This window comes from Phycodurus eques, chromosome 7 (genome assembly GCF_024500275.1).
Source record: "Phycodurus eques isolate BA_2022a chromosome 7, UOR_Pequ_1.1, whole genome shotgun sequence".
In the NCBI taxonomy this organism is placed as follows: domain Eukaryota; kingdom Metazoa; phylum Chordata; class Actinopteri; order Syngnathiformes; family Syngnathidae; genus Phycodurus; species Phycodurus eques.
The window spans coordinates 5,683,494-5,711,493 of NC_084531.1; the positions used below are offsets into that span (position 1 = coordinate 5,683,494).

Consider the following 28,000-nt stretch of genomic DNA (forward strand, 5'->3'; position numbering starts at 1 on the left):
TGCCCCCCCCCCGGCCCAAAACACATTTTTCATGCTGGAAGTTCTTTCGACTTTTGTCCTGAGCTGTTGCTTCAAAGAAAAGACGGTGTCGTCGGTGCAAACCCGCAACGACGTCTGTGATAGGCGAAAAGTTTTCCGACGCAGCCTATCATCGCCAACCTTTTATTTGCGGGTCTGGCCCCTCGACCAATCAGAATCGAGAGCGCTGACTGTCTGGGTGACGAGCTCTGCTACTTTTTGACCGGGTCTTTTCACTTTGACCCATATCAACAAATAACAACAACATTTTGCCTTCTGGACGCAGCAATTATACACATCCATTTCCCAGCGGATAGTGGAAACGTTCGAGAAGTCGCGTTTCCGCTTTTTGGTCTTCCGTGCCCGGACGTCCCGTTCTTCCATCTCGGCGTCGGCGCACCAGCCTCCCAGCTCGGAGGGGCCCGTCTATCATCGGGCTGGCTGGGTCTAGTCCCAGGATGATGCGACCCACGCTGGCTCAGCACTACCACCCTCGCAGCGGCTTCCCTCTGGAAGGTAAACCGAGTTGTCATTGAGGCTTTATAGCCACTTAAAAAAAAATAATAATAAAAAAATAATAGTAATAATAATAATAATAATAATGAGGACTCGACTCAACCTCTGCCACAGCGTGAACAGCAATGTAGGGCTATAATTCCGTACAGAATATATGCATTCTAACTTTTCACATAAATAGCAAAAAGTGAGCGCGCAAAGAGCGATTTGCGTGCAAAGACTTGACTCGTCGTTCGATCTGACTGCGTAGTGTCAACTCCGCTGGGTCAAGGCCGAGTAAACCAGCTCGGTGGGGTTTTCATCAACGGCAGGCCTTTGCCCAACCACATCCGACACAAGATCGTGGAGATGGCCCACCACGGCATCAGACCGTGCGTCATCTCCCGGCAGCTGCGGGTCTCCCACGGGTGCGTGTCCAAAATCCTGTGTCGGTACCAGGAGACCGGCTCCATCAGACCCGGGGCCATCGGGGGCAGCAAACCAAAGGTAGATCCTCAAAAAAGACGAGAGCTGCACCCAAAAAAAGACGACGCGGTAGGATCAGGAAAGCAGACCATAAACTCTGAAACCTTTGTGACATTTCAAGCAGGCGGCGACGCCGGACGTGGAGCAGAGAATCGAAGAATGCAAGCGGGAGCACCCGGGTATGTTTAGCTGGGAGATTCGGGATAAATTACTCAAGGATGGAATATGTGACCGCGACAATGTCCCTTCAGGTAAAAGGGGCAGGAACATTTGCGCTATGATGATGTCGATGATGATGATTATTATTATTATGATGATATGTTCTTTGAATTGAGATGGAACCGCACTGGTTTTGCAGTCAGCTCCATCAGTCGCGTCGTACGCAGCAAGTTTGGGGGGAAAGACGACGAAGAGGAGGATGAGGATGACCTGGACAAGAGCGAGCTGGAGGAAAGTGAGCGCAGGGCCAAGCACAGCATTGAAGGCATCTTGGGAGACAGATGTAAGTGAACCTTTTCCCACTTTCGCAAATATGATGTGACGCCAAACTTTTTTTTTTATTTTTCTCCCCCCCCCCCAAAAAAAAAAATTGGCCTTCGAAGAACACCTACAGTATATTCCTGATCCGTTAGTTGTCTCTGGATTGTATTGTTTCACACGTGACGTTGTTGGACGAGGTGGGGTGCAGAGCGTTGTATTTTGAATTCTTTATCGAGCATGTCTCCACGCTTAATGCTTTCCCCATGAGGCCAGGCCGTAAATCACACAGCAGGTGATGCAGCTTTAGTGCTCGCAAAGGGGGTTTGCAGCGTTTTTCCTTTATTCGCTTTGCACACAAACATCGGATAGCTCACGTTTTTAATGTCATATTTTTCTTTTTCTTTTTTCTTTTTTTGTTGGGTGCTCGTGATGCCTCGGTGCATTTGGCAAATAAGGAAATGACTTGTTTCAAATATTGCGAATATTTCTATCCCCCCTGCTCTACTCTATTCATAAAATTAGTCACAGGAACATTTATTAAAATATCGAATTTTTTTTTTTTTTTTTTTTTTTAGGTGAGATGTACTTTGATTCTGCAAGTTTGTCATGAATTTCTGGTTCTGTTGGCTATTTTGTTGTTGTTGAGACTTGAAGGCGCCTGTACTTCCCCAGATTGCCGGTCAATGGAAATTAGAAATAAATCATTAATTTTACTGATGACGATAGAGAAAACTTCGTTTGTTTGCGAGTGTACCTACCCCCCTTGGCGTTTTTTTTCCATGCCCTCTATTGTCAGGTTTTATGTGTGAGAAACTAATAGTTTCTCTTTTTGTTCAAATATACCGCGTTCCTTAGTTTGCATCGCTTCTCTTTCCACTTTTGTCAAGTATCAACATCGAAATGTCAACATGTCCCCGCAAGGTTGGGTGAAGTAGATGACGAGAGATAAAGCGCCCCAGTCCGAGGAGACACAATTGTCGCCCAGATGAGTTGATCAAACATTTGTTCAACGGTTTCCATCAGCGCACAAAGACGAGCCAGCGAGCACAACAGGGATGAACTTGGTAGACAAAGGCGCCGGAGTCTATTCGGGCCTCACGCTTGGGCTGTGCACGGACAAAAGAGCCAGCTTGGAAACACATTTGGTTGGGTGCTGCTCAAGACGAAAAGGGGAAACCTGTTTAGCATTCAAAAATGGGAAAGGACAGCTTTTCCGTGCGCGGCAAAGCCCGACAAAACATTTTATGAAGGATGAATTATTCAGGGAGCGCTCCGGCCCTGTTTGGAGGAGCCGTTCACCAAGAGAAAATGGCCACTTTCCCAACAAAATGTTTCCCTTTTAGGCTTTTCTATAGAGGCCGGCTGCCAGTCAGTCACTACAATAGAAGCCTCAGAAATCCACTCACGTATAAGCGCGTTGCTTCCCCACACATGCATGGGCGCACGAACTCGCACTATTAAAGAAAGCTCTTCATTCTAAGATATAATTGTAGGTTTCAAATTCAAAACGCTCAAAAAGTTTCAGATTGACCATTAATATGAAACATATGATCTACAACACAAATTCCAATTAGCATACGCCTTGTATTTGTTGCTTATATCTTTTTTGTCAGGTTCATTTTTTTTCTGAGAAACTGTGTAGTGATAGTAATTTGTTCAAGAAAGAAAAAAAACCCACTCGTGCCCAAGGGATCAATTACTATTTGTCACATATCCAGACGCTAACAAAGCCCCTTGCACATGGGAGGCTGAAGACATCTTCACTCTTAAAACATGGCTGTTAAACTCCTTCCCCCCTCCCCACGGGCCACATCTAGTTATGACTTCCCTCGGAGGGCCGTTGTGACTGTGAACCCATATAAAGTAATTATCACCTCATATCATATATATAAACAAACAAAAAAAAAAAAGATCAATAACTACTTTTAAAATCAGAAGCCTATAAAACATGTTTTTAACTACTACAATTTTTTTTCAAAACAGGATTGGTAACAAAAATCCTTGCGATATCTCAATGTTATTACAATAGAACGCAATTTATTAGCAATTTTTGATTTGCTGTCGCGGGCCACGTAAAATGATGTGGCGGGCCAGGTCGGGCCCCTGGGCCACAAGTTTGACACCTGTGCTCTAAAACCTATGATCTATTATTGATTCCTTTGGTGGATGACAGGCTTTTTCTCCCCCGAACATTAATAATGTCTTTTAAACGATGTCGATATTGTGCTATGACACATTTAATGACGGAGGGAGTGTATTAAAGAGTGTGTTTGGTGAATAGCGACCAATGTTCTCTCCCCGGAGAGCCCAGCTCTGGCCCTGGAGCGTATAGCATCACCATTGGGGCCGGCCATCGGTCCCCACTGACCCCCTCCCTTCCTTGCCGCTTGCTCCTCAAATCTCTTCAAGCAGATTAAATCGACTTTTTATTTCATCCCACTTTCATCTGGAGAGCAACTCCTCCCCTCTCCCTCTGTGTTCTATTCTTTCCCTTCTGATGTCAGCCCTGCGTCAGCTGCAAAGTTTGTCCACTTCTACAAAACTTTTCGTCTCATTTATTTAGCAGCATATAAAGATGAGAAACCCTTGCCTGTAAAATAAATATGTAAGTATGTAATACATCTGTTTGTGTAAAAGGAATCATGAATGTTAACTAAAGGTGTTGTAAATGAACCATGACTCCCCAGTAGAGCAACCATGAAATGAAATAAATAAATACAATTAAAAGAAATCTATGATATAGTAATGTTTAAACAAACAAACCAAAAAAGTTGAAATTTGTCGTTTCAAGTATATAAGTGCCCAAGTTTAACACAAAATTGATGAGTGTAATAAGAAAAAAAATAGGAATGGGTGAGTACTGATGCTGGGTATCGGTATTGGGCTTATTTTAAGATTTTGGGTACCAGCCACTAATACTCTAGGCAGCGGTTTGAAACATCGGCAAATCATTATGTGTGTCAGAAAAAAAAGAAAGGTCTTTGTTTACAATCCTCTGTCATTGTGTTAATTGAAATTTTATGTATGAAAAGTACGAGAGTACCAGTGAGTACTCAAGAGTATACCTACACTAGTACATGCATAACAATAGAAAATATAAAAAAATGTATGAAAGCATGCATTGAAAATGGCACATTCATGTCGAATAGATTTTGGCTGTCGTCGGACATGCAGTCATCTTTGTTTCCACTTGTTGGCTGTCGTTCGAACCCTCATACTTAATCTAATGTACATGGCATACAGCAAGAACTATAGATCATGTGATAGTCACCAACAGTCTCTTCTGGGATACTTAGAGACGATCTGTTTCCAAAGAAATGTCAAGAATCACCTACGATTCTGTCAAATACGAACGCATTTGGCAGTAAGGTTTGCTTTGCAGTTCTAAGCATATAAGCGCCATAGTCATTGACCCTGGAGACAAAGTAGTCACAGTGGGCCAATCTTCTACTTACTGCTGCTTCAAGTTTTCACAGTGAGTCTTTAAGAGTCCATCCTTCGTTAAGTTAAATTAGCGACATAATACAGAGGAACGTTGTTGAGGGGCTGATACATTTCCATTTAGTCGTCTGCGTGCATACGCACGCGCGCACGCACACACACACACGTGCACGCATTCTTCTTTGCAATGCAAACAGTCAAAGGGATAACTTTATTTGGCGAAAGAGGATCGTGGAAAGGGCTAATTGAATAAGCCCAGGATCTTTGAAAAAAACCCTTACCATGGTGAGCGCAGTCATCATGTCATAATTAGGTTTATTGAGGCGCATTCCTTCAATCTGCCTCCATTCTCTTGGGCTCATTGTAACCAGGGTGTGGGCCAATGGCTGGGGTACAAAAGGGAACCATGAGCAGACAATACATGAAAGAGCCATTAAGATTTAGCTGGCTTTGTAACAGAAACTGAGCAGGACTTTGTTTGTGCAAATAATGTGGGTGTATAAAAACGACTCGGGTCCAAGTTTGCCGTGCTGCGAGTGTTATAGTTTGGCATACGCTGGATCGGTGCCAGGGGAGAGGAGAGTTGGAAAGAGAAGAACCGGAGCACAGAAGGCACAGCGATGCACTTTGCAGACAGCATGTGCAGTTACGTGCGAATGATTTAAACTGCACATATTGTAACATGAATACGTACGTATCTACATAAGATCAACTTAACAGATTTCACAATTATTGTATTTTAGTCATGATGATGACTCAATCCAAACACTAAACAAGACGTGTTCTCCTCAACGAAGTATGCTGCCATGCCTAACGGATTTTGTCTCGTCACGACGTGACAAAGACACGACCAATAAGGTTTCTGGGGATCTTATAATAGCTTTTGGCCATTAGTGGCGAGAGCCAAGTGTCTGGTGAAGAGGGCTCTGTCTGTCCGTCGAAAGAATGAATGTGTCACTCATGAGCATCTGGGCAGGAGGGCAAAGGAGGGGGGCCACCAGGGCCAAGTGGCGAGCACCAAGTCACTCTCCTCTTCCCCGGGGGCTCTCTAGCCCACTCTCCTCGTCCCGCAGTACTCCCTCTCTCGTGAGTTTTTTCTAATAAGCCCATGCATGATGACTATCCAAGCATGAAAACATAGTTATCCGCAAATGAATGGCTCCTCTATTCTTCATTAAAGCCCCTTTCTCCTTTCACACTTTTATTGTGACTCACTGATATCAATTCAAAGAGCAATTAATGAATGCACACCGACTTTGAAGTCAGGCTGTGCTTTTTGGGAGGGTGGTGTGTGTGTGGGGATGGGATGGGGCAAAGGGTATTTGGGGTATTCCCCTCTTCAAGACCGGCTCGAGTGCCCCAGCTTTCACCGTGATGCACTAGCCACACTGAACTGCTACTGAGTGTGCCCAAAGACGGGTGGAAGGGAGTGAAAGAGTGAAAAGGCCCACTGAAGGTCAAGTAGAATGGCTGGCCTTAGAATAAGGCCTCTCTTTATCCACTGCAACGTTGCTCTATAGACACAGCAGCTTGGGCATGTACAGTTGATATAAATTGTTTTATAACATGCATATTTGTATGATGTGTTACTCAGAAGGTAAAGCAAAATTTGCATGTGTGTTTCTGTGGGAACCTCAATACCTCTGTCTGATTGGTTGCTTTTGACATGCGTAAGTCTGTTTGGGTTGGTTAAATGCCCAAAGGCCAAGAGTCAAAGATGGCAGAAGTCAGTCAATGCAACATCTTTGCTGTTGATGGGGGAACGGCAGCTGTCAGTCACCTGATTGCTAATTGCCTCAAATAGTTTTGTGACCTGGCTTACCCACCCCATCTTTTGTTACGAAAGAACAAGGCAAGCATTTGTGTACTGAAAATGTTTGACTTTGTCCCAAAATTTTTGAATGAATGTAGAAATGTTTCATGCCGATACGTTACAAACCACAGGTTCTTGGCGAGTGAACCTTGACTTACGAGTGCTCCGACTTATGCGGTTTTGAGAAACGAGCAGTTGCTTGGCCAATTTTGTTTGCCTTGACTTGCGACCATGACTCCAGTCACAAGTGAGCTTCAGGGTCTCCACAGCTCCAGTGATGTGAATAAATGGAGCACTTAAGGTAGTGGAACCTCGCTACACTATCAGTGTTCCCTTGCTATATCGCTATTCACCCATTTTGGCTTCAGCGCATTGCAGACTCCCCCCCCCCCCATATTCATATCGTGCATAATTCGCCATATCACAGTATTCTGAGTGTATGCTGTAATATGTTTGTGGTAAAATAAAAGCTTCCTAGTGTAAAACATTAAAACTGTAAAAAACAAACAAAAGAAAAAAATCATTTAAACATGTTACAGGGAATGAAATATACAGAGTGAACAGTACTACTTTGCATTACTGTATGTTTAAGAGTTATATGGACGACATAGATGACAAAGATGTATGGTATAGGTTATTAGGAGTGTGGGCAGGCTAGGCCTATTTTAAGGGGGCTGAAGCAGACAGATAGCAGATATGTGCAGGCGCTGTTGAAGAGAGGTGTAAAAGTGGTGGTGACCGCTGTATTTAAAAGGATGTTTTGCAGTTTAGGTAGTGCTGATGGTTTTCGTTATAGAACATTTGGTACAGCACCGCAAGCACAGAATGAACTCAACTCAGTTCAAGTTGATTCATAGAGCACGTTAAAAAACAACCGCAGCTGAAACAAAATGCTGTACATGAATAAAATCAAACAAAAATAAAACGGTCAAACACTCGTTTTCACCTGAGGTTTATACATAGTTGAGAAACCTGAGGAGGGCAGTGACGGCATTTCCAGAGTCCCTCAGACGAGCTGGTGTCAGGTACCGGCCAGCCATCAATGGGATCCAGGAAACGCCAGTGCACAACAAAGTGAGGGATAAATGCAGGGTGAAGCAGCCATTCCTCAGTGGGGCTACACGAGGCTACATCCCCTGTTAGCTTGCTGGCTGTTCATTATAGCCGGTATTTAGACTTTATTTTTCTGCATAATGATTGATGGAAGGAATGGTTTAAATCTCCTCCTGTCTTTCTTGATCCTCACTCTCACTTTGGTGTGCGGTCTCTCCCCTTGGTAGGTCCCATGCCATATCTCCTCCGGGAAGCATGCAGTGGCTATTAACAGTTGCAGGTGAGCATTGTGAACAAACAGTGCGAAAAAGTCAGCCAGCGCTAATGTCTTCCGAATTGGTGTACTTCCTAGTACCAAATCTGTTGCCAAAGGCGAATGGCTTTACAAAAAAAAAAAAAAAAACCTGTTACAGTACCCAAAATAGTATGTTCCAGACTGTTTTGTATTCCTCAGAGTTAACACCGCCGCAATGCCGCTCTCGCTCTCTGAGCTGCACTCTACTCACAATAGACAATAGATATAACCATCATCACATGGCCGCCACGTCATTGCGCCACATTCACCATGGCCGCCACATAGGCACGGGAGGCACGTCTTTTGGAATTGGATCAAGTCATATTGTAAAGCTGTGACCCGGAAATACGTCAGTCCCATTCTCTGCCTGCATTGCGCCACAGCGCCCGTAAACATCAGCGGCCATTTCTGGAACTAACAGACTTTGTCAATGGCATTTTAAGCGAAAAGTGGAAAATATTTTTAGACACATTATTCAGCCCTGACGGTCCGTTTTATCCGATATCCTTTACATCGGGGTCCGTTTTATTGAAGTACCACTGTATTAATGGAAGACAAACAAGCACATTACTGACTGAGTTACAGAAATGTACCGCGCTGATAATTTTTGGGAAGCCAGCAACTGCCTAAAGCATGTTTTGTTTGATTTAACTCACCTCGAATGTGTGCGTATTGGATGTTTGCCCATCCTGCGTAACATTGCATTTAAAACTTGGGACAGCACGTCCGAAAAACTGCTCTGCTTTTGTCCTAGGTGATATGGCATGACTATTTCTTCTGACTGTCTCCAAGTAAGCCCTTAAATCATTCAGAAGCTCAGAATCTGCATTGCCAAAGAAGCGATATGTTTTTTCTGTTGGGATTTCAAAAATGTTTACATCAAGGGAAAACGCAAAGACCTCAAATCAGCCTGTGCAGTTTGTCTCAGGTTTGCTAAATCTCACTGCACGTGCTAAATTAATGTATTTGCATATACTGTTATACTGTTACACAACACAAAATGAACGGTGCGGTAATTTAACACATTTGGCAGAGGAATTCCTGGTTGCCTCGTTAGTAGATCAGCTTGCACATCTGTTTGCGTGAGCAATCAAGTTTGCGGCCGTTTTTGACAATGCGAACCTCTAGAAAATATATATGTGGTAATTGTAGCATTTCTAATACAACAAGTGCAGAGTACTGTTCAGTATATGACGAAATCATTTTGTGTACTCTGAGAAAAAAAAAAAAAATTTGCTCAGACCAGCAAAATTTACAAACATTCATTTTACTTTGTGAAAAATTTTTTTTACTGATTCAGTTTGAACATGTTCAACACAAGTTAAATGATTCTATGCACAACGAATAGCACTCTAAGATGAATCATTTTAAAGTTCTGATTTAATCTCATTTTGGAAAAGAGATGAAAATATGAAAAGATGAAATGCACGGATCCCATCCCCTATGGCAGTGGTAGGGAGCGAGATTCAACTTGCTGTACCTATATAACTAAGAATGACAGTTAACATGTAAAGAGTTCACCTTGTTGGCTCTTGACGTAGCCCCCACCCCTCCTCCCCTCCATGACCTGAGAGGTGAGATGGATTTAAAAGACAGGGAACAGAAAGGTCATAGGACAGTGTGAGGTCGCTCTCTCTTAGCACACAGGAAACAAGGTTAGAAACACGTTTAGTTAAAATTGACAGGTAACCATTTCCTGAAACCCCCCACCCTTCCATAACTACTCCATGATCACACACTCCTTTTACCCGTCACCGTCCCTTTTTGCAACAAGGATGTGATTGATGACACTTGTCTACCCATGCACATAATTTGTATCTTTAAACGGTACACTTGTGAAGGTCACAACTGCTTCTTAGCAAGTCAAGGCCACCTCCCCAAAAAGTGGCCCCCGAACAAACACACACCATCTTTTTCTAAACCAGCCAGAGAGAGTCACAGATGGGCCCATAGGCTGTCAGTAAAGCCATTATCTAACCCAGCATCTGCCTACGTTGACTTCTATATACTGTTTAATGCAGTCAGCCAGTCACTTAGTCCCCTGGCGCCTGAATAGAAGCCGCATGGTTGTCCCGCCCAAATAAATGCTGCGTTTGTCTCCTCTGCCTTTTGTTTTGTGTGATTTTGGGAGGGGAAGGTGGAGAGAAAGGGGTTGGCCAAAGTGTCACCCCCTCACCGTTAACTAAATCCCCAGAAGTGTTCCTGAGCCGTGCGAAGAAGGGGTGTAAATAATCCACATATGGCCAGTCAATTCCCCCAAGTCCTAGCTGGAGCCTTTTGCTCTTTTTCTCTCATTCTGCCTCTCACGCACGCATGCATATATGTTCAACCAGAACTGTCTCATGTCTCAGTGGGCATATTTAAGCCTTTGTCCACCCCCCATTCTCCACCCCTCCAAATAACCAGCATTACTGAAGTCCTTCCAACAGTCTGTTCCAGCTAACTCCTCAATGCTCCTTCTGGTTTTCTCTGGCATGGTGTGGCAGGAGACATTTTGGGTTCTTTTGGCTCCAGAGAGGTTGTTTTGCTTGGGGTCCCATGCACTGTGTCTCTTGGGGCTTCAGTTTGGTTAAATTAAACAGTTTTCTTTTCTCCTCTGACCCTCCCGACCCACCCCTCCAACTGCCTCTCCTATTTTGAGGCTTAATGCTCCTCAGCTCCTTCGTCGGGTCATCTCCACTGAGATGATACTCTTTTAAGCATTATATTTTCTTCATCTTTTGATGCATGAACCAGAGCCAGCCCCCTTCTCCTTCAGTAGAAGGTGGGGTAAACATATACAAATAGACGTTAAGTGTTTACTGGGGCTGAGAGTGCAGCATTCCCAGATGATTACTAGCAGGCAACGATATGTGGGTTAGAGAGGATAGTTTGATTGGCCAATTCTGTTTGACATGGCCAAATTCAGGTCATCAAATCTTAAGGCTAGCAAGGCAATAACGGCAAATGGGGCTCTCACTTGCTCACAAGGTTGGAAAAGTTCCTAGAAATGGGAAAAGTTCAAACTTTTGATATTGTCATTCTCTTTCACTTTGTCTCAGTCAAAGACTTCATAAAGACTAAGCTGATTTACAATGAGAATTATTATTATTTTTTTTTTAATTGTGGGTACGGCTGTGTGTTTTTGCTTGACCTGGCGGCCAAAGAAGGGACATCTTGAGGCTGACAAGCACAATTAAATGGAAGCACAATTTGGGGAAGGCTGTGCATATGGGTCATTGTCTGAACTATTGCATGTCTTTAACATTATGACAATTATACAAAGATGAGTGTAATGGGTTTAATCAGTAGTTAGGATCATTTTTGCACTCGTATCTGCAGAGTTTGAAGGGTAACATAAATTGTGCAATTTTTATGAAGCTGTTTGTCTTCACCATTATGCACTTTCGTCTTTACTGTTATAAAACAAAAAGGGTGTTTCAATGGGCCACCACCATTTGCTCTGTCAAGAAGGGTTGCCTTTACCATGAATGTCTAAAATTTTAAATCATCAATAACTTTTTAAAAATCGGACTTAAAGCGTGGCTGTTTTAGCACGGGAGATATTTACCCATATAAAACCATTCATTCATTCATCTTCCATTCCGCTTATCCTCACAATGGTCGCAGGCTGCTGGAGCCTATCCCAGCTATCTTCGGGCGAAAGGCGGGGTACACCATGAACTGGTCGCCAACCAATCACAGGACACAGAAACAAACAACCATTTGCACTCTCATTCACGCCTACGGGCAATTTAAAGTCTTCAATTAATGCATGTTTTGGAGATGTGGGAGGAAACGGGAGTGTCCGGAGAAAACCCACACAGGCACGGGGAGAACATGCAAACTCCACACAGGCGGGGCCGGGATTTGAACCCCGGTCCTCAGAACTGTGAGGCAGATGTGCTAACCAGTCGCTCACCGTTCCACCCATATAAAACCAAGGCAGCATAAAAAAAAATGCTAAATTAGATTTATTTAAGTGTCTTTACTGTTATTATTATGTAAAAATGACCCATATGTACAAAGACACTCATGTGCTTGCTACTGCAGAGAGTGTGTGCATGTTTATTGAGCTCCAGAGTCAAGCTTTATGAGTGGCAACAAGTTTGAACTGTGATTGGGAGGATGTCCTATCTCTTGGAATAGCTAAATACAAAATGTGATCTCTCTATGTATCGGCACCCCCTGTTGTTTTTATTTACATTACCTCACATCTGCTTGATAGACAACAAGTAGTCTATGTCTTTACCAATAGCTGCGAAAAGAGAGTTATGTTTTCATTATTTGCTACCTTGCAGGGTTTGGCAAAAACTATAACCAACACAACTTGATGGAAGTGTAAGGCATTGAACAACGTATTATATTTTCATACAGCTGTAAATACAAGATTTATCACGCACCTTTTTGTATTAACATTGGAGACACTTTCAACATAATCCTTAATATCTCAGTAAATAGTGTCTTCAGAATGCAATTCATTTTAGCTGTTCGTGTGTGTTGTATGGTAAGCAGTAACAAATTAAACCATGCGCTCTAGATTGTGTTTGTCTAATTGGATTTTCATATTTGATTATATACATTGCCATGCTTTGTAGACTAGCTGCGCTTATTTCATGGCGCATGACGTTTTGGGAAGCCTATTAATTTTCCCACCCACACGCGAGCGATAGAAAAATCCTCCCAAATTGATATGCTACATTTTTACAACAACTACTTCCAAAAAACCAACACAGATGCCCTGACAGACTATCCCCATGGGTACATTTACATCAGCAAAAACAGACCCCAGTGCCCCCGCTACCCCCTTAGGTGCTTGTACAGTTTCCTCCGGAGGAAGGAGTTTTGTTTGAGGAGGAGGGCTAAAATGTCCCTGGCTGTGCCCCCATCTTCCCCCATTCCTCTTTATGCACCCCCTTCCCTGTCCAGCTCCCCAGTGGGGCAGGTGACAACCCTCTACTGTGAGGGGCAGAGGGAGCCATGACGGATTCCACAGATGGAGCGTGGAAATTGCTGGCAAAGAGTTCAGCTCTTTGCGGCAACAAAGGGCCAGAGAGTCAGAGAGAAATATGGGTGGAAAAGAATGATTGGGGGAGACAAAGTGAAACAGTGAAGAGAAAGAGGACAGGGAGGAGTAGGTATTACTTGTTTAAAGAGGGTGAACATCGTGTTTACAAAGTTGTATTTTCTCTAAACTTTTGATGCAGCACTTATCATTAACAGTACACCATAAATAACTGAGATGTAAATCAAATGGTCCTAAAATTGTATCATTTTAGTGAGCATCCCCACACAGGACTTTTACAACGGAACAACAGTATATCATTAAATCGATTGAAAACACCCATTTGTGACTTTGTTTGACTTTTTCAAAGTTAGATTTCCAAAACCAGACTACTCAATTGGGGACCAAATTCTTCTTGCATGACTTCCACGGATTGCAACTCGGAGCCATCGTCCTGCGAATGCTGTCTCTGTGACTGGCCGCAACAGGGAGCCGGGTGGGGGTCGTGTTTGGACCAACAAAGAAATGAATCAGATTAAAGGAGTCAATATTCCAAAGCATATGGCTGGAAGGAGTGCTGAAACAGCTATGAAATGTTATATTTTATACTGTGACATGATGACTAAGAAGATATCAAAGAGACATATTTTAACACCCAAACTGCTTTTAAAATTTTTTTTCATTCAATATATTCCAGTTTGAGAAGAAAGGGAAATGAATATGCCACCATGTCATCGCCACCTAGCATAATGAAGGCTGGCAGACTTTGAAAAAAAAACATAAACAAATTGAACCCCTTGCACGCACCCGAGACTTCAAAGAGAAGTGTGAAAAAGTAGAGAGTCCACGTAACAATTCAACATACCAGAGCTAAACAAATGATCCCACTTGGGCCATCTACGAAAGATCAGTTTGTGGATTGTTAACACTGTGGATACGAGGTGTCACTATGTTTTTTTTTTTTTTTTTTTAAGTTCTTGAAACTACGGTAGCAGTCATAACTGATAGGTAATTCCAAAATGATTAGGGATTTTCCCAGCTACGTCTACTTTCCCATGGCCCAAATCCCTGTGAAATGCTGAGGAACGTGCATGCTGCTAAAGTCGGGGGGGGGGGAGCCAAAAAGAATTCCATGTGGCCCTGCTCTAGGAAACGAGTGTGTGTTTGTGTGCATGTGTGTGTGTGGGGGGTGCAAAGGCCTCATCTCTTGGTTTTTTGCCAACCTGTCCAAAACCTGTCCAACGCTTGCTTACCGCACCCCAAATTCCAGCAGGCCGAGTGTATCAGTTACTTTTTTGGTGGCCCTGTAAGTTGAACGGTCTATGGCTGCTTTGTTATTGTTTTAGATTCGGCACCATTAGAAAAAAGAAATAGAGTGTGGATGGAATACACATTAATGGTAGGGCAAAATTGCAAGATATTCTGAAAGACATAAACCAATGTCTCTTTTTCTCTTTCTCCCCCTTTAGAAAATATTTTACTTATTGCCCCCCTCATGAATGTTTCTTTACCAATTTGCCCCGAATGCATGTTAAGTTTTCTCCCGCTGCTATTGGTATTGTGGGAAGAAATTTGCCGATGGGGGGGGGGGGCAAGAATCAGTTTCACATAGGGGGCCCTAATCTGATTGGATTCCCTTGTATTTTACAGTTGTTTCTGAGGGGGAACTAATATAGTGTTGCTCACAAAACATTGCCTGTGCTGAAGGGGAATTAATTAGTGTAACTCAAAAAGTGGCCGATCCGGCCTTGGTGAATTAATAAGGGAGTTAAAAGTGTGTTTGAAGTACCGAATAAAAACACATTGCTGGAATACAGCATATAAATCAGAATTGAATTAACAGAGATCTGTGGTAGAGATAGAAAAAGGAGAATTTAGGGCTGCCAGGACCAATAATGTAACTGCTGCTCAGTCAGGCTGAACTTCACATATCACTAGAAAATAGTCAGATTTCATTTTGTAGAGATGACAGTTTTTCTTGAATGATTCTTCTGACACTATATTTACAATTACTGTTAACAAAGTGTGGATAATATAAGATATGTAAATATTCAGATTTTTTTCGTTTTTATTTTGTGGTTTAAATTCAATAATATGACTACAATTTGCTATTTCAGAATCAGAATCAGAATCATCTTTATTTGCCAAGTATGTCCAAAACACACAAAGAATTTGTCTCCGGTAGTTGGAGCCGCTCTAGTACAACAGACAGTCAATTTACAGAACACTTTGGGGACATAAAGACATTGACAATAACAATTGTGCAAAAAGATGCAGAGTCCTCTAGCACTGAGAGCAGTTCGAATGACTAATATTGCAATAGTCCGGTGCAATGACCATTGTGCAAAGGGCGCTGAGACTTCAAGGAGTGTATGCGGTTTAAAGTGACGAGTAGTGCGATTGGTGACTGATTGGTCAGATTGGTGACTCCATTAGTAAAGTCAGAAGTTACCTGACGAAGAAGTATGCTTTCTCTCTCTCTCTCTCTCTCGCTCAAGCATACGCATACACAAACACACACACGCACATGCAGACACACACACACACACACACGCGCGCAGAGGCAGAAGAATGGCCTCTAGAATCAAATTAGCCTTTTGTGTGGCTTTTAGTCCACCAGTGTCCCTGTGGAGCCCCGGGATTTTCATCCATAGGGATTATTCACTCACAGTAATTCTCCTGAATGGAAGTCTGTTTGACCGCAAGTCTACAAGGTAAACTATCACTTGACAGTGCAAGTGTGTGCACGTGGGGAGGGAGCTGTTGTATCATCAAATAGGAAAATATATCACATTGTTTTATTCTGTACATCAGTAAGGTCAGGTGGTCTTTGGGACTCCGTTATGACTTTGCCGTTGCTATAAACTGCTTAATGAAATGTATATTGCTGTTTGATGAGGAAGATTCTTCAACAATTTAGAACTTTTTGCCTGTTTAAACAGTGGCTGCATGGAGAAAATATTGAGCGCTTTTTCTTTCTCTCCTGTTGAATAGCGAGTCACTCAGATGAGGGTTCAGACGTGGAATCAGAGCCTGATCTGCCACTAAAACGGAAACAGCGGCGCAGTCGGACCACTTTTACGGCAGAGCAGCTGGAGGAGCTGGAGAGGGCCTTTGAGAGGACCCACTATCCAGACATCTACACCAGGGAGGAGCTTGCCCAAAGGGCAAAACTGACTGAGGCCAGGGTACAAGTAAGAGATAGCACATATATACGAGTGGAATTTTATGAGATCCAGTACTTAATCAAAAATCTGCCTTTACAGAGATAATACTACTTTTTTATGACTATTGTCACCAAGATATATTCATTTACCAATATGTTTATTTTGGTCTCCAGTTGTGTGCACTGCATCATACAACCCCAATTCCAATGAAGTTGGGATGTTGTGTTAAACATAAATAAAAACAGAATATGATCATTTGCAAATTATGTTCAACCTATGTTTAATTGAATACACTACAAAGACAAGATATTTAAAGTTCAAACTGATAAATCTTTAACAAATAATCATTAATTGAAAATTTTATGGCTGCAACACGTTCCAAAAAAGCAGCGACAGGTGGAAAAAAAGAAACAAAGACAAAGTTTAGGAATGCTCATCAAACACCTGTTTGGAACATCCCACAGGTGAACAGGCTAATTGGGAACAGGTGGGTGCCATGATTGGGTATAAAAGGAGCTTCCCTGAATTGCTCAGTCATTCACAAGCAAAGATGGGGCGAGGTTCACATCTTTGTGAACAAGTGTGTGAGAAAATAATCGAACAGTTTAAGGACAATGTTCCTCAACGTACAATTGCAAGGAATTTATGGATTTTATCATCTACGGTCCATAATATCATCAAAAGGTTCAGAGAATCTGGAGAAATCACTGCATGTAAGCGGCAAGGCCGAAAGCCAACATTGAATGCCCGTGACCTTCGATCCCTAAGGCAGCACTGCATCAAAAACTGACATCAATGTGTAAAGGATATCACCACATGGGCTCAGGAACACTTCAGAAAACCAATGTCAGTAAATACAGTTCGGCGCTAAATCCCAAATTGCAACTTGAAACTACTATGCAAAGCAAAAGCCATTTATCAACAACACCCAGAAATGCCGCCGGCTTCTCTGGACCCGAGCTCATCTAAGATGGACTTATGCAAAGTGGAAAACTGTTCTGTGGTCCGACGAGTCCACATATCAAATTGTTTTGGGAAATTGTGGACGTCATGTCCTCCGGGCCAAAGATGAAAAGAACCATCCGGACTGTTATGGACGCAAAGTTCAAAAGCCAGCATCTGTGATGGTATGGGGCTGTGTTAGTGCCAATGGCATGGGTAATTTACACATCTGTGAAGGCACCATTAATGCTGAAAGGTACATACACGTTTTGGAGAAACATATGCTGCCATCCAAGCAACGTCTTTTTCATGGACGCCCCTGCGTATTTCAGCAAGACAATGCCAAACCACATTCTGCACGTGTTACAGCAGCGTGGCTTTGTAGTAAAAGAGTGTGGGTACTAGACTGGCCTGCCTCCAGTCCAGAGCTGTCTCCCATTGAAAATGTGTGGCGCATTATGAAGCGTAAAATACGACAACGGAGACCCCGGACTGTTGAACAGCTGAAGCTGTACATAAAGCAAGAATGGGGAAGAATTCCACCTCCAAAGCTTCAACAATTAGTGTCCTCAGTTCCCAAACGTTTATTGAATGTTGTTAAAAGAAAAGGTGATGTAACACAGTGGTAAACATGACCCTGTCCCAGCTTTTTTGGAACGTGTTGCAGCCATAAAATTCTAAGTTAATGATTATTTGCCAAAAGCAATAAGGTTTATCAGTTTGAACATTAAATATCTTGTCTTTGTAGTTTATTCCATTAAATATAGGTTGAACATGATTTGCAAATCATTATATTCTATTTTTATTTATGTTTAACACAACGTCCCAACTTCTTTGGAATTGGGGTTGTAGTAAAGGGTGCTTCAAATAATCTGGTTATTTAGCTAAGACTGTAAGAGGAGTGAAATGTAAAAGAAAAAAAGTATAATTGAATGCACTTCAATGCTGGAAATATACTCATTTTGCTAAATTAATACCTGGCTGATGTTGTCAATGAAAATTTATCGTATCGGTATTTTACTGAAGGCCTACTTGTGTAATGGGGTTTATTAAACTGTGCAAACCACTAAATGCGCAACATCACATGACCAAACCCGGAAAACAGGTTAGCGGACTTCCTGTGCATCCTACGATAACTCGCACAACTAAGGGTTGATTACCTGATGCTTTGAACACGAACTTGCTAAAAGTTTGTTTTCTTTATGGCTGGTGCTTTGGGACAAAAGTTAAATACATGGATATCAGTTATATATACAAATATGATCTGATATATGTAAATACAAATGAAGACTAAACATCGATTATTGTCATCTTTGGTCACTCTTGAAGACATTGTAGACGTTTAAAGTTCCTACAGGTGCTTTGTTCCGTTCTCCCGATATAGAGCGCCGCCATTTACCCAAGCAGGAAGGAAGTGCTTCGCCCTGTTTTGCCGAATGCAGAAGTTGGTTTCTCATTTAACCCCATTCAGTTTATCTACACAGTCTATTCGCTATCATGTTGATATTTTAAAAGGTTTCAGAAGCTCAGAGTTAGCAGTTTTAATTTTTACAAAGAACATTCAACTTTGGTTTTAGCATTTTTTTCTCTGGAATCAATGACATTATCCTGCATACTCTTCAAATGGGAAATTAACAAATTGCATATGGATTCAGTGCATTCTGTTTCAGCATCAGTTGAGTATGGAATAACACACACTCACATATACTAACAACGTCACCACATTACTAGGTATGGTTCAGCAACCGAAGGGCCAGGTGGCGGAAGCAAGCTGGAGCCAACCAACTGATGTCCTTTAATCACTTGATCCCAGGGGGTTTCCCACCTTCAGCCATGTCCAGCCTTACTCCTTATCAGCTCTCTGACAGCGCTTATGCCTCCTCATCCTTAACACAAGGTACACAAGGTCAGGTCTCAACACACAGGATAATATTAGTATCTGTTAAAGAAATATTGGTAGACCATAGCATGTAATTTCAATGCAATGTATTTGAATGTATTTTCATTTCGTTTTATCTAAAGTTGCAGTGTTATTACCACAGCAGTAAGTATATATTCACATACAGCTCTGTCAGCCTTCATCATTCATTTTCTATTGATTGAACAATATGATCTTGAAGTAGTGTAGAACTACACTGCAACATACTGGGTGTGGTGTACCTGAGAGAAATACCAAAGCTTTTCTCACCTTGTTCACCTTAGAGGCACCCAACACACTACATCGACCGCAGCCTCTGCCTCCCTCCTCGGGCCACCAAGTGCCCAGTGGGGGAGGACAAGGTGAAGGAAGCTCTGCCTACTGCCTCGCCTCCGGACGCCACTCCTTCTCAGGATACTCGGAAAGCTTTGTGAGCTCCGTGGGCCCGGCCAATCCCATGAACTCGGCCATCGGAAATGGACTCTCTCCGCAGGTGAGTCAACATCTTCAGCCTGTCTGGTCTGACTTTGACCACCTAATATTGATTGTGTTCTTTATGAGGCAGTGGAGCACTGTGCCTCAGGCTGTCAAGGAAACAGCAAAGATTGGCATGAAATGAGTGAAGCAACATTTTATGACACTATTTTGTCACTGGCTTCCTTGTGCGTAATTTTGGCACGAACATTTTCGATCCATCCATTTTCTGAGCCGCTTATCCTCACAAGGGTCGCGGGAGTGCTGGAGCGCATCCCAGCTATCATTGGGCAGGAGGCGGGGTACACCCTGAACTGGTTGCCAGCCAATCGCAGGGCACACATAAACAAACAACCATTCGCACTCACATTCACTTAGAGTCAATTTAGAGTCTTCAATGAACCTACCATGCATGTTTTTGGGATGTGGGAGGAAACCGGAGTGCCCGGAGAAAACCCACGCACACGGGGAGAACTTGCAAACTCCACACAGGTGGGGCCGGGGATTGAACCCCAGTCCTCAGAACTGTGAGGCAGACGCTCTAACCAGTCGTCCACCGTGCCGCCTCACAAACATTTTCCTTTAAATGGAAATAACCACTAATAGTGGACTCCCCACATTGAAATCTAGTTACACTTCTGAATGCACAACACATATAATCCACAATATAATAATAATAATAATATTGCGCATTAAGTGATATAGATAGCACAGTTTTCCATAGTTACAAGTGAGTACAAACCCAGCACAGCAAACACTGGACCTTGTCTATCAGTGGGAAGTCCTGTGATTGCATTCTTAAAATGCCTCCCTCAATACTCCCTCTAGTCAAAGCAAAGTTCTTATTTATTTGTGTGTTTCATATGTCGGGAAAGGAATATTTAGTCTCAGATATTTTTCCCCTCATCCCAACATTTTTCTCCGTGGACTCCTGGATAGGCTGATTCGGCCGCTGGCAACGGGAGCGCTCCAATATGAAACACCCTGGAATGGCAAGTCAGCAGCCCTCTCATGAAGCAGAGAGAAAGTTCGAGGGAAAGACAGAGACATGATAGATCAAGGCATGTAACAAGCAGTGCTATAACACACATATTCAAGTCAGAGTAGAACTTTGCAGTTGCAGTGGCTGTGGCTGTGGATTATTGGATCCTGCAGCAATTTTTGGCAACAGTTCCTGCCCTTTTTCTGTCCATCAAGCCTTCCAAACACAATTTCATTTTTTTTCTGAGGAAAATGTTACAGGGCATGAGAGGAAACACCGCTCCTCTCTCCAAGTCAACATGTAGTTGTCCCTCCTCTCCTACTTGGAAATGATTTAAGCAGTACCATGTGTGTGAGTGGATGTAGAATAATATGTCACTTATAGGGCCAGGAGGACACATAGTGCTGCATACCTGCTTCTTATTAGGATGACTCTAGCCTCGAGCCTTTGCTCTGATCAGACGTAGGGTGGATATGATACATTTAGAGCTTGCAGGTTTAGTTACAGTTACAGGCCCACAGCCTCAATTTCTCAATAAGAGATTATTAATTTTCACTGGAATATTCAGTGAGCATCTGAGGAGGTTGGTTCTATCAGGTCCATTTGGACACCAGTTGAACTAGTTTGGCCTGCAGCTCTTTTCCGTTCTTTTCCGGCCAAAGAATAGTCCTCCAAATTCGATTATTGTGTCGCTAATAAAGACCAGATCAAGAGCTAATGCTTTTCTCAAGCTGCAAATGTATTCTGAAGTTTGAGTAAAGTGAAGCTCATAGAGAGCTCTCTTTTGAGATCAGACAATCTTTATCAGAGATACGCTGTTATCGTAAACTGTTTTTTTTTTTTTTTTGGGAGCAGTGGAATTTAAGAATAATTGGGGCTCTGCATCTCTAACAAATTAGTTCATTCTAACTCTGATGATTCAGTATGCTTTCTGATTACTGTACGCAGTTTAAAGATAACATGTTGGACACAGTGCATTTTGAATGTACTGCATAATTATCTGAACTTGTCAACTTTTGTAAAACAGAAAACCTGCCACCACACATGATGAACAGAGTTTCTCATATTCACATAGACTGACGTGATTCTCCAAACTGTTTCCTCTTATCTGTCTTTCCATCAGGTGATGGGTCTGCTCAATCATGGTGGTGTTCCACATCAACCTCAAAGCGACTATGCCATTTCACCTCTAACCGGTGGTCTCGAACCACCTACCGGCATGGCCACTAGTTGCAGCCAACGCATGGATCACATCAAAGGTCTGGAGGGTCTGACCAGTGTTCCCTCCATGTCAGCTCTTCCTTCCCTGCCCAGCTCGCAGTCCTACTGCACTCCGTCCTACAGCTCCCAGGGCTACACAGTTGACCACGTGGCGTCCTACCAGTATGGCCAGTACGGACAAAGTAAGGTCAATAGACTTCACTTTATAATTTTTACCCCCCCTCACCACTGCATTTTGTAGCCACCCTTGAATAGTTTTTAAAAAAATTCAAACATTTTTTTTTGACATGGTTCAAAGAACAAACTTGTGCTTGCTGGACTGATTATAGTCTTAAAGCAAAGATCAGCTCATACATACTTTCAGTTATTTCAATTAGAATTTTCCAGAAACGTCACAATGTTAGTAAAATAGATGTTTTTATTAAAAAAAAAAAAGATAGAATAGGTCCTTACTTGAAACACATGTGACTGCTTGGAAGCAACATGATTGTTTCTATGAAGCCACAATACTCATTTGAGGTTTTCTTTTCTTTCCGGTATAAAAAAATGTCTGAACCAAGTCACGCCAATAGTACGCTGGTTCTAAAACCCATTACAACACTCCACAAGTTGTTGAGACACACCTCTGTATTGATGAACTAAATCAAACAGGAGTTGGGATAAACCTCTTGTCACCCTGAATCTTCATACTTCTTTAGACATTTTGGTGATTTCAATGCTTCTGGCATTGTGAGAGTTTTGGAAAGGCTCTTTTCCCAGCATGACTGTTGTCCAGTATACAAAGCAAGAGTTTGAAGAAAGAACCTTACTTTACAGAGCACAGACTTTAACCCTATCAAAAACCCTTAGATTATGAGGTCTGGATGAATAGAAAAACAATGTGAAAGTTGTTATTGCTATGAAGAACAACAACACATTTTCTTTCATATCCAATTATCATTTGTGTAAATACAATTGTGTCTATATAGTGTAGCTGCTCTCCTTCTTGTTAAGGTGTGCCCCCACCCCACTCTCAGGTTTTGGGGGTAATTGGGCTTGTCTGATTGCCACTGAAAAGTAATTCACCCAACACTGTGACACAGTCATTCAGTAGAGTCAGCTCACATCAAGAAAAAGTAAAGCTCCAATAAGACCTGAGAGTCTAACTTAGCATGTTTCCCTGAAAGAATATTCACTTGTCAAGTCATGAGAGGGTATTTTCACTTCAAATTACTGTAATGAAAGTCTTGCAGTCAACTTCAAACAAATCTAAATTTGCAGGCCAATGTCGTTTTCTATCATGGTATGATTACAGCAGTCGGCGTTTCCAATTTTGGTCCACAGGGGGTTGACCAATCAGTCTCATCCAATAATCTTGTTGCAAACCCTGGACAGGGCTCTTCGAAGAGCGTGAAAATGAGCCAAAAAGTCTGAACATCTGAACCTTGGTGTGGCCGCAAGTATCAGATTGATATCAACATTATTATCTGAGAATACCAAAACATGTTATGAAGTATTCTGGTAAAAAAAAAAACTTCGACCAAATTAGGAATTACATTTACACATGTAAATGACCTTTAAGCCTGTTTGTGTTGTGCACACTCCTAAAAGCGCAAAGGCTATGACCAGGACAACACATGTTCTCATACACCCATGCACTGTCACAAGCCCGAATGGTCCATCTTGATGTGATTAATCAGTGGGACTGCATAACCAGCATGCAGTTGGACTCGGAACTGCAGAAGAAAGGTCTTTTCTGGAGGTGGACGGATCCTAATAGCCTCTGGCAGGGCGGCTATTAGAAACAGGTGTGAGGACTGAGGTCAATTGGGAAGGCAACATTTAGCAGTGGTGCTTCAGGTTCCAGTGTTGGCGATGGCAGTGCGATCCATAGTACTATATCATTCACACATGATATTGTTCACTGGCTTGCTGATATAATTTTATGTTATTATTACTTGGTGGTCAATACTACAACTACTACTACTACTACTACTACTAATAATAATAATAATTCATAATATTAATAATAATAATGGCAGCATGGTGGACGACTGCCTCACAGTTCTGAGGACCTGGGTTCAACTCCAGCCTCGCCTGTGTGGAGTTTGCATGTTCTCCCCGTGCCTGCGTGGGTTTTCTCCGGGTGCTCTGGTTTCCTCCCACATCCCAAAAACATGCATGGTAGGTTAAGTGAAGACTCTTAACTTGCCCGTTGGTGTGAATGTGAGTGCGAATGGCTGTTTGTTTTTATGTGGCCTGCGATTGGCTGGCAACCAGTTCAGGGTGTACCTCGCCTCTCACCCGAAGATAGCTGGGATAGGCTCCGGCACGCCCGCGACCCTAGTGAGGAAAAGCGATATGGAAAATCCATCCATTTTCGGAGCCGCTTCTCCTCACTCGGGTCGCGGCTCAAGGAGCGGTGTGTAGGTGTCTTGCCCCCAAAAGATTTTTTAACCATGGGTCCTCAGAAAGTGAGTGAGAAGGACTCAATAAAAGCTATAATGCCGGCTAAGGGTAGTCAAATAATTTCTAAGCTGTAGCGCATGAAAAGATGGAGTAAGCCAAAAATGCAAAACAAAACAAAACAGTGAATAAGGGTGGCATGTCCTCTCCGGGTCGGGGATGAGATCCAATTGAGATCACAATGAAAGTGAAGTGGGAAAATGTAGCAATTAAAAGCAATTTATTTCGTTACATTCTATTTTATTTGATATTACTGAATATTTTTATACATTACAATACTGTACTGTGCGATTGTTTTAATTTTTTTCCCCAAAACATCGTTTTCTGGAAGGGTGGAATGGATTAATGCATTGCCATTCATTGCAGTGGGGAAAGTTGATTTGAGATCCAGGTGATTTGAGATACGAGCATTGTCGCAGAAAAGTTAAACTCGTAAGTCAAGGTACCACTGTGAGTCAAGGTTACCATGACGGAGATAACCAACACTCCTTTACCTGTCGGTGTGGTGACCTGTGATGCTACGTTGCACTTCAGTGATGCTCAGGAAGCACAAACACATAGCTCTCTCTTAAGGAATGTCAGCTTTATCCATCCATCCATCCATTTTCTGAGCCGCTTCTCCTCACTAGGGTCGCGGGCTTGCTGGAGCCTATCCCAGCTGTCATCGGGCAGGAGGCGGGGTACACCCTGAACTGGTTGCCAGCCAATCGCAGGCCACATCGAAACAAACAACCATTCTCACTCACAGTCATGCCTACGGGCAATTTAGAGTCTCCAATTAATGCATGTTTTTGGGATGTGGGAGGAAACCGGAGTGCCCGAAGAAAACCCACGCAGGCATGGGGAGAACATGCAAACTCCACACAGGTGGGGCCTGGATTTCATCCCCGGTCCCCCAGAACTGTGAGGCAGATGTGCTAACCAGTCGCCCACCATGCCAGCTTGTGTGTGTATGTCTGTGTGTGTGTGTGTGTGTGTGTGTGTGTGATATTGATATTTCATACAGCACAGTTGCCCTATGATTTGAATAGATTTTTAAAATCAAAGTTACCCTACAAATAATCCTGCATCATTCAGTGTTTGATTGTGCAAACGTAACATAATCTGACGCTCTAACCAGTCGACCACCGTGCCGCCGTCAGCTTTATGTTAATAATAATAATTAAAACAATTTCTTCCATTAAACTTTTATATATAGATGGTTTTGTTAATTAAAGTATACAAGTACAAACAAAAGAAAATTACATGATTATACTGTCTGTGTGATTCAGAAGATGAAGTGGCTGATCATCAAGCACTGACTTTTTTAAATCAACAATTATTCATCCATCCATCCATTTTCTATCGCTTATCCAAGGTCGGGTCGCGGAGGCAGTAGCTTTAGCAGGGACGCCCAGACTTCCCTCTCCACAGCCACTTCATCCAACTCTTCCGGGGGGATCCCTCTCTCCAGCGTGTCCTGGGTCGTCCCCGGGGTCTCCTCCCGGTGGGACATACCGGAACACCTCACCAGGGAGGCGTCCGGGAGGCATCCGAATCAGATGCCCCAGCCACCTCATCTGTTTCCTCTCGATGTGGAGGAGCAGCGGCTCGACTCTGAGATCCTCCCGGATGACCGGGCGTTTCACCCTATCTCTAAGGGAGAGCACGGACACCCTGCGGAGGACACTAATTTCGGCCGCTTGTATCCGGGATCTGGTTCTTTCGGTCACGACCCACAGCTCGTGACCATAGGTGAGGGTAGGAACGGAGATCGACCGGTAAATCGAGAGCTTCACCTTTCGGCTTAGCTCCTTCTTTACCACAACGGATCGATACGAAGTCCACATCGCTGCAGACGCTGCACCGATCCGCCTGTCGATCTCCCGTTCCATTCTTCCCTCACTCGTGAACAAGACCCCAAGATACTTGAACTCCTCCACTTGGGGCAGGATCTCATCCCCGACCCGGAGAGGGCACGCCACCCTTTTCCGACTGAGGACCATGGTCTCAGATTTGGAGGTGCTGATTCTCATCCCAGCCGCTTCACACTCAGCTGCGAACCGCTGCAGTGAGAGTTGGAGGTCACAGCTTGATGAAGCCAACAGAACCACATCATCTGCAAAAAGCAGAGATTCAATACTGACGTCACCAAACCGGACCCCCTCTACGCCTCTGCTGCACCTAGAAATTCTGTCCATAAAAGTTATGAACAGAATCTGTGACAAAGGGCAGCCTTGGCGGAGTCCAACCCTCACCGGAAACGAGTCAGAGTCCAATCAACAATTAAATATTATTAATGTACAGCTATCATGTTATTTATTCTTACTCTTATTATCCATCCTTCCATTTTCTACACCGCTTACTAGGGTCACAGGTATGCTGAAAGGCTCCAGCTCCAGCTAATTGTGGGCAGGAGGCAGGGTACACCCTGAACTGGTTGCCAGCCAATTTGCAGGGCACATATAAACAAACAACCATTCGCAGTCACATTCATACCCAGGGACAATTTATAGTCATCAATTAACCTACCACGCATGTTTTTGGGATGTGGGAGGAAACTGGAGTACCCGGAGAAAACCCACGCAGGTATGGGGAGAACATGCAAACTCCACAAAGTCGAGGCTGGATTTGAACCCGGGTCCTCAGAACTGTGACGCGGATGTGCTAACCAGTTGCCGTGCCACTATTCTTCTTCTTCTTCTTCTTCTTCTTCTTCTTCTTCTTCTTATTATTATTATTATTATTATTATTATTATTATTATTATTATTATTATTATTATTATTATTATTATTATTATTAATTACTATGTTACTTCTTCACATTTTATCTGCGTATGGGAATGTACTTGATCTCACAGCCTGGCTCCAGACATGCTGCTCAAAACTCCTGTTTGCCCACACTATACTAACAACAGTCATATGTTAGTGTACATGCTAAAGCACCGGTGTCAAACTCAAGGCATGGGGGCCAGATCTGGCCCACCACGTCATTTTATGTGGCCCATGAAAGCAAATCATGTGCTTGAACCACCATGATTCTTGCGAAACTCTGTACAAAAAAGATGTATTGTCATATATATCTTAATGATCTTAATGATCTTAACCATTGGGCACCCACCCACCCGCCAACATCCCCCAGACTCATGGCTGTGGTGTCCTTGAGCAAGACACTGTTACCCCAAAATGCTCCCCGGGTGCTTCAGCTGCCCCCTGCTCCAGTGTGTTCCACTAACATGTGTATGTGTTCACTGTGATGGTTTAAATGCAGAGAACAAATTTCATGTGCATGCATGCATGTTCATGACAATAAAAGATGATTCTTCTGCTTCTTCTATAATAAATGATAAGGTTGTGATTTTGCAACCATGTTTTTACAGTACAGTAATTTGAAAAATAGTTGAAGTATTAGCCTTGACTTTTTATTCCAAAACTAGTCATCCATCGATTTGTTTTCTGTGTAATAATACAAGGAGGGGATTCAACATTTATATGATTTAACAGTCCTAACGGCCCTCTGTAAGAAACCGTAACTACAATGTGGCCGGCAACAAAAATGAGCACCCCTGTAAAGCATACCCCCTAAATTTAGAATAACCATAAATCTCTGTCTTTTATTGTCTTTCTCTACAACATTTGATTTGAAATCCCCAGTCTCTTGAATCAACACATCTCATCCTGTTTGGTCTTTTTATTTTTACAGGTCCCCTTCCTTATCTGAGGCCTGAGATCGCCTGACCCAAAGCTCGAGTCCACAACGAATGAAGACGATCATTCAGCAGCAGGACCAAAATGAAATGGAATATG

The 28,000-nt window shown here is 42.9% G+C and overlaps 1 protein-coding gene across 1 annotated transcript; it reads left to right on the forward strand.

Annotated features, from left to right (window-relative positions):
- Positions 1-416: 416 nt before the first annotated feature.
- Positions 417-27,995, forward strand: pax3b (paired box 3b). The gene is made up of 9 exons (XM_061681231.1): positions 417-534; positions 785-1,020; positions 1,124-1,250; positions 1,358-1,505; positions 16,064-16,259; positions 18,906-19,071; positions 19,377-19,585; positions 21,672-21,951; positions 27,897-27,995. Exons 1-9 carry the CDS (start codon positions 477-479, stop codon positions 27,929-27,931), a joined length of 1,455 nt encoding a protein of 484 aa, XP_061537215.1. The 5' UTR covers positions 417-476; the 3' UTR covers positions 27,932-27,995.
- The last annotated feature ends 5 nt before the right edge of the window (positions 27,996-28,000 follow it).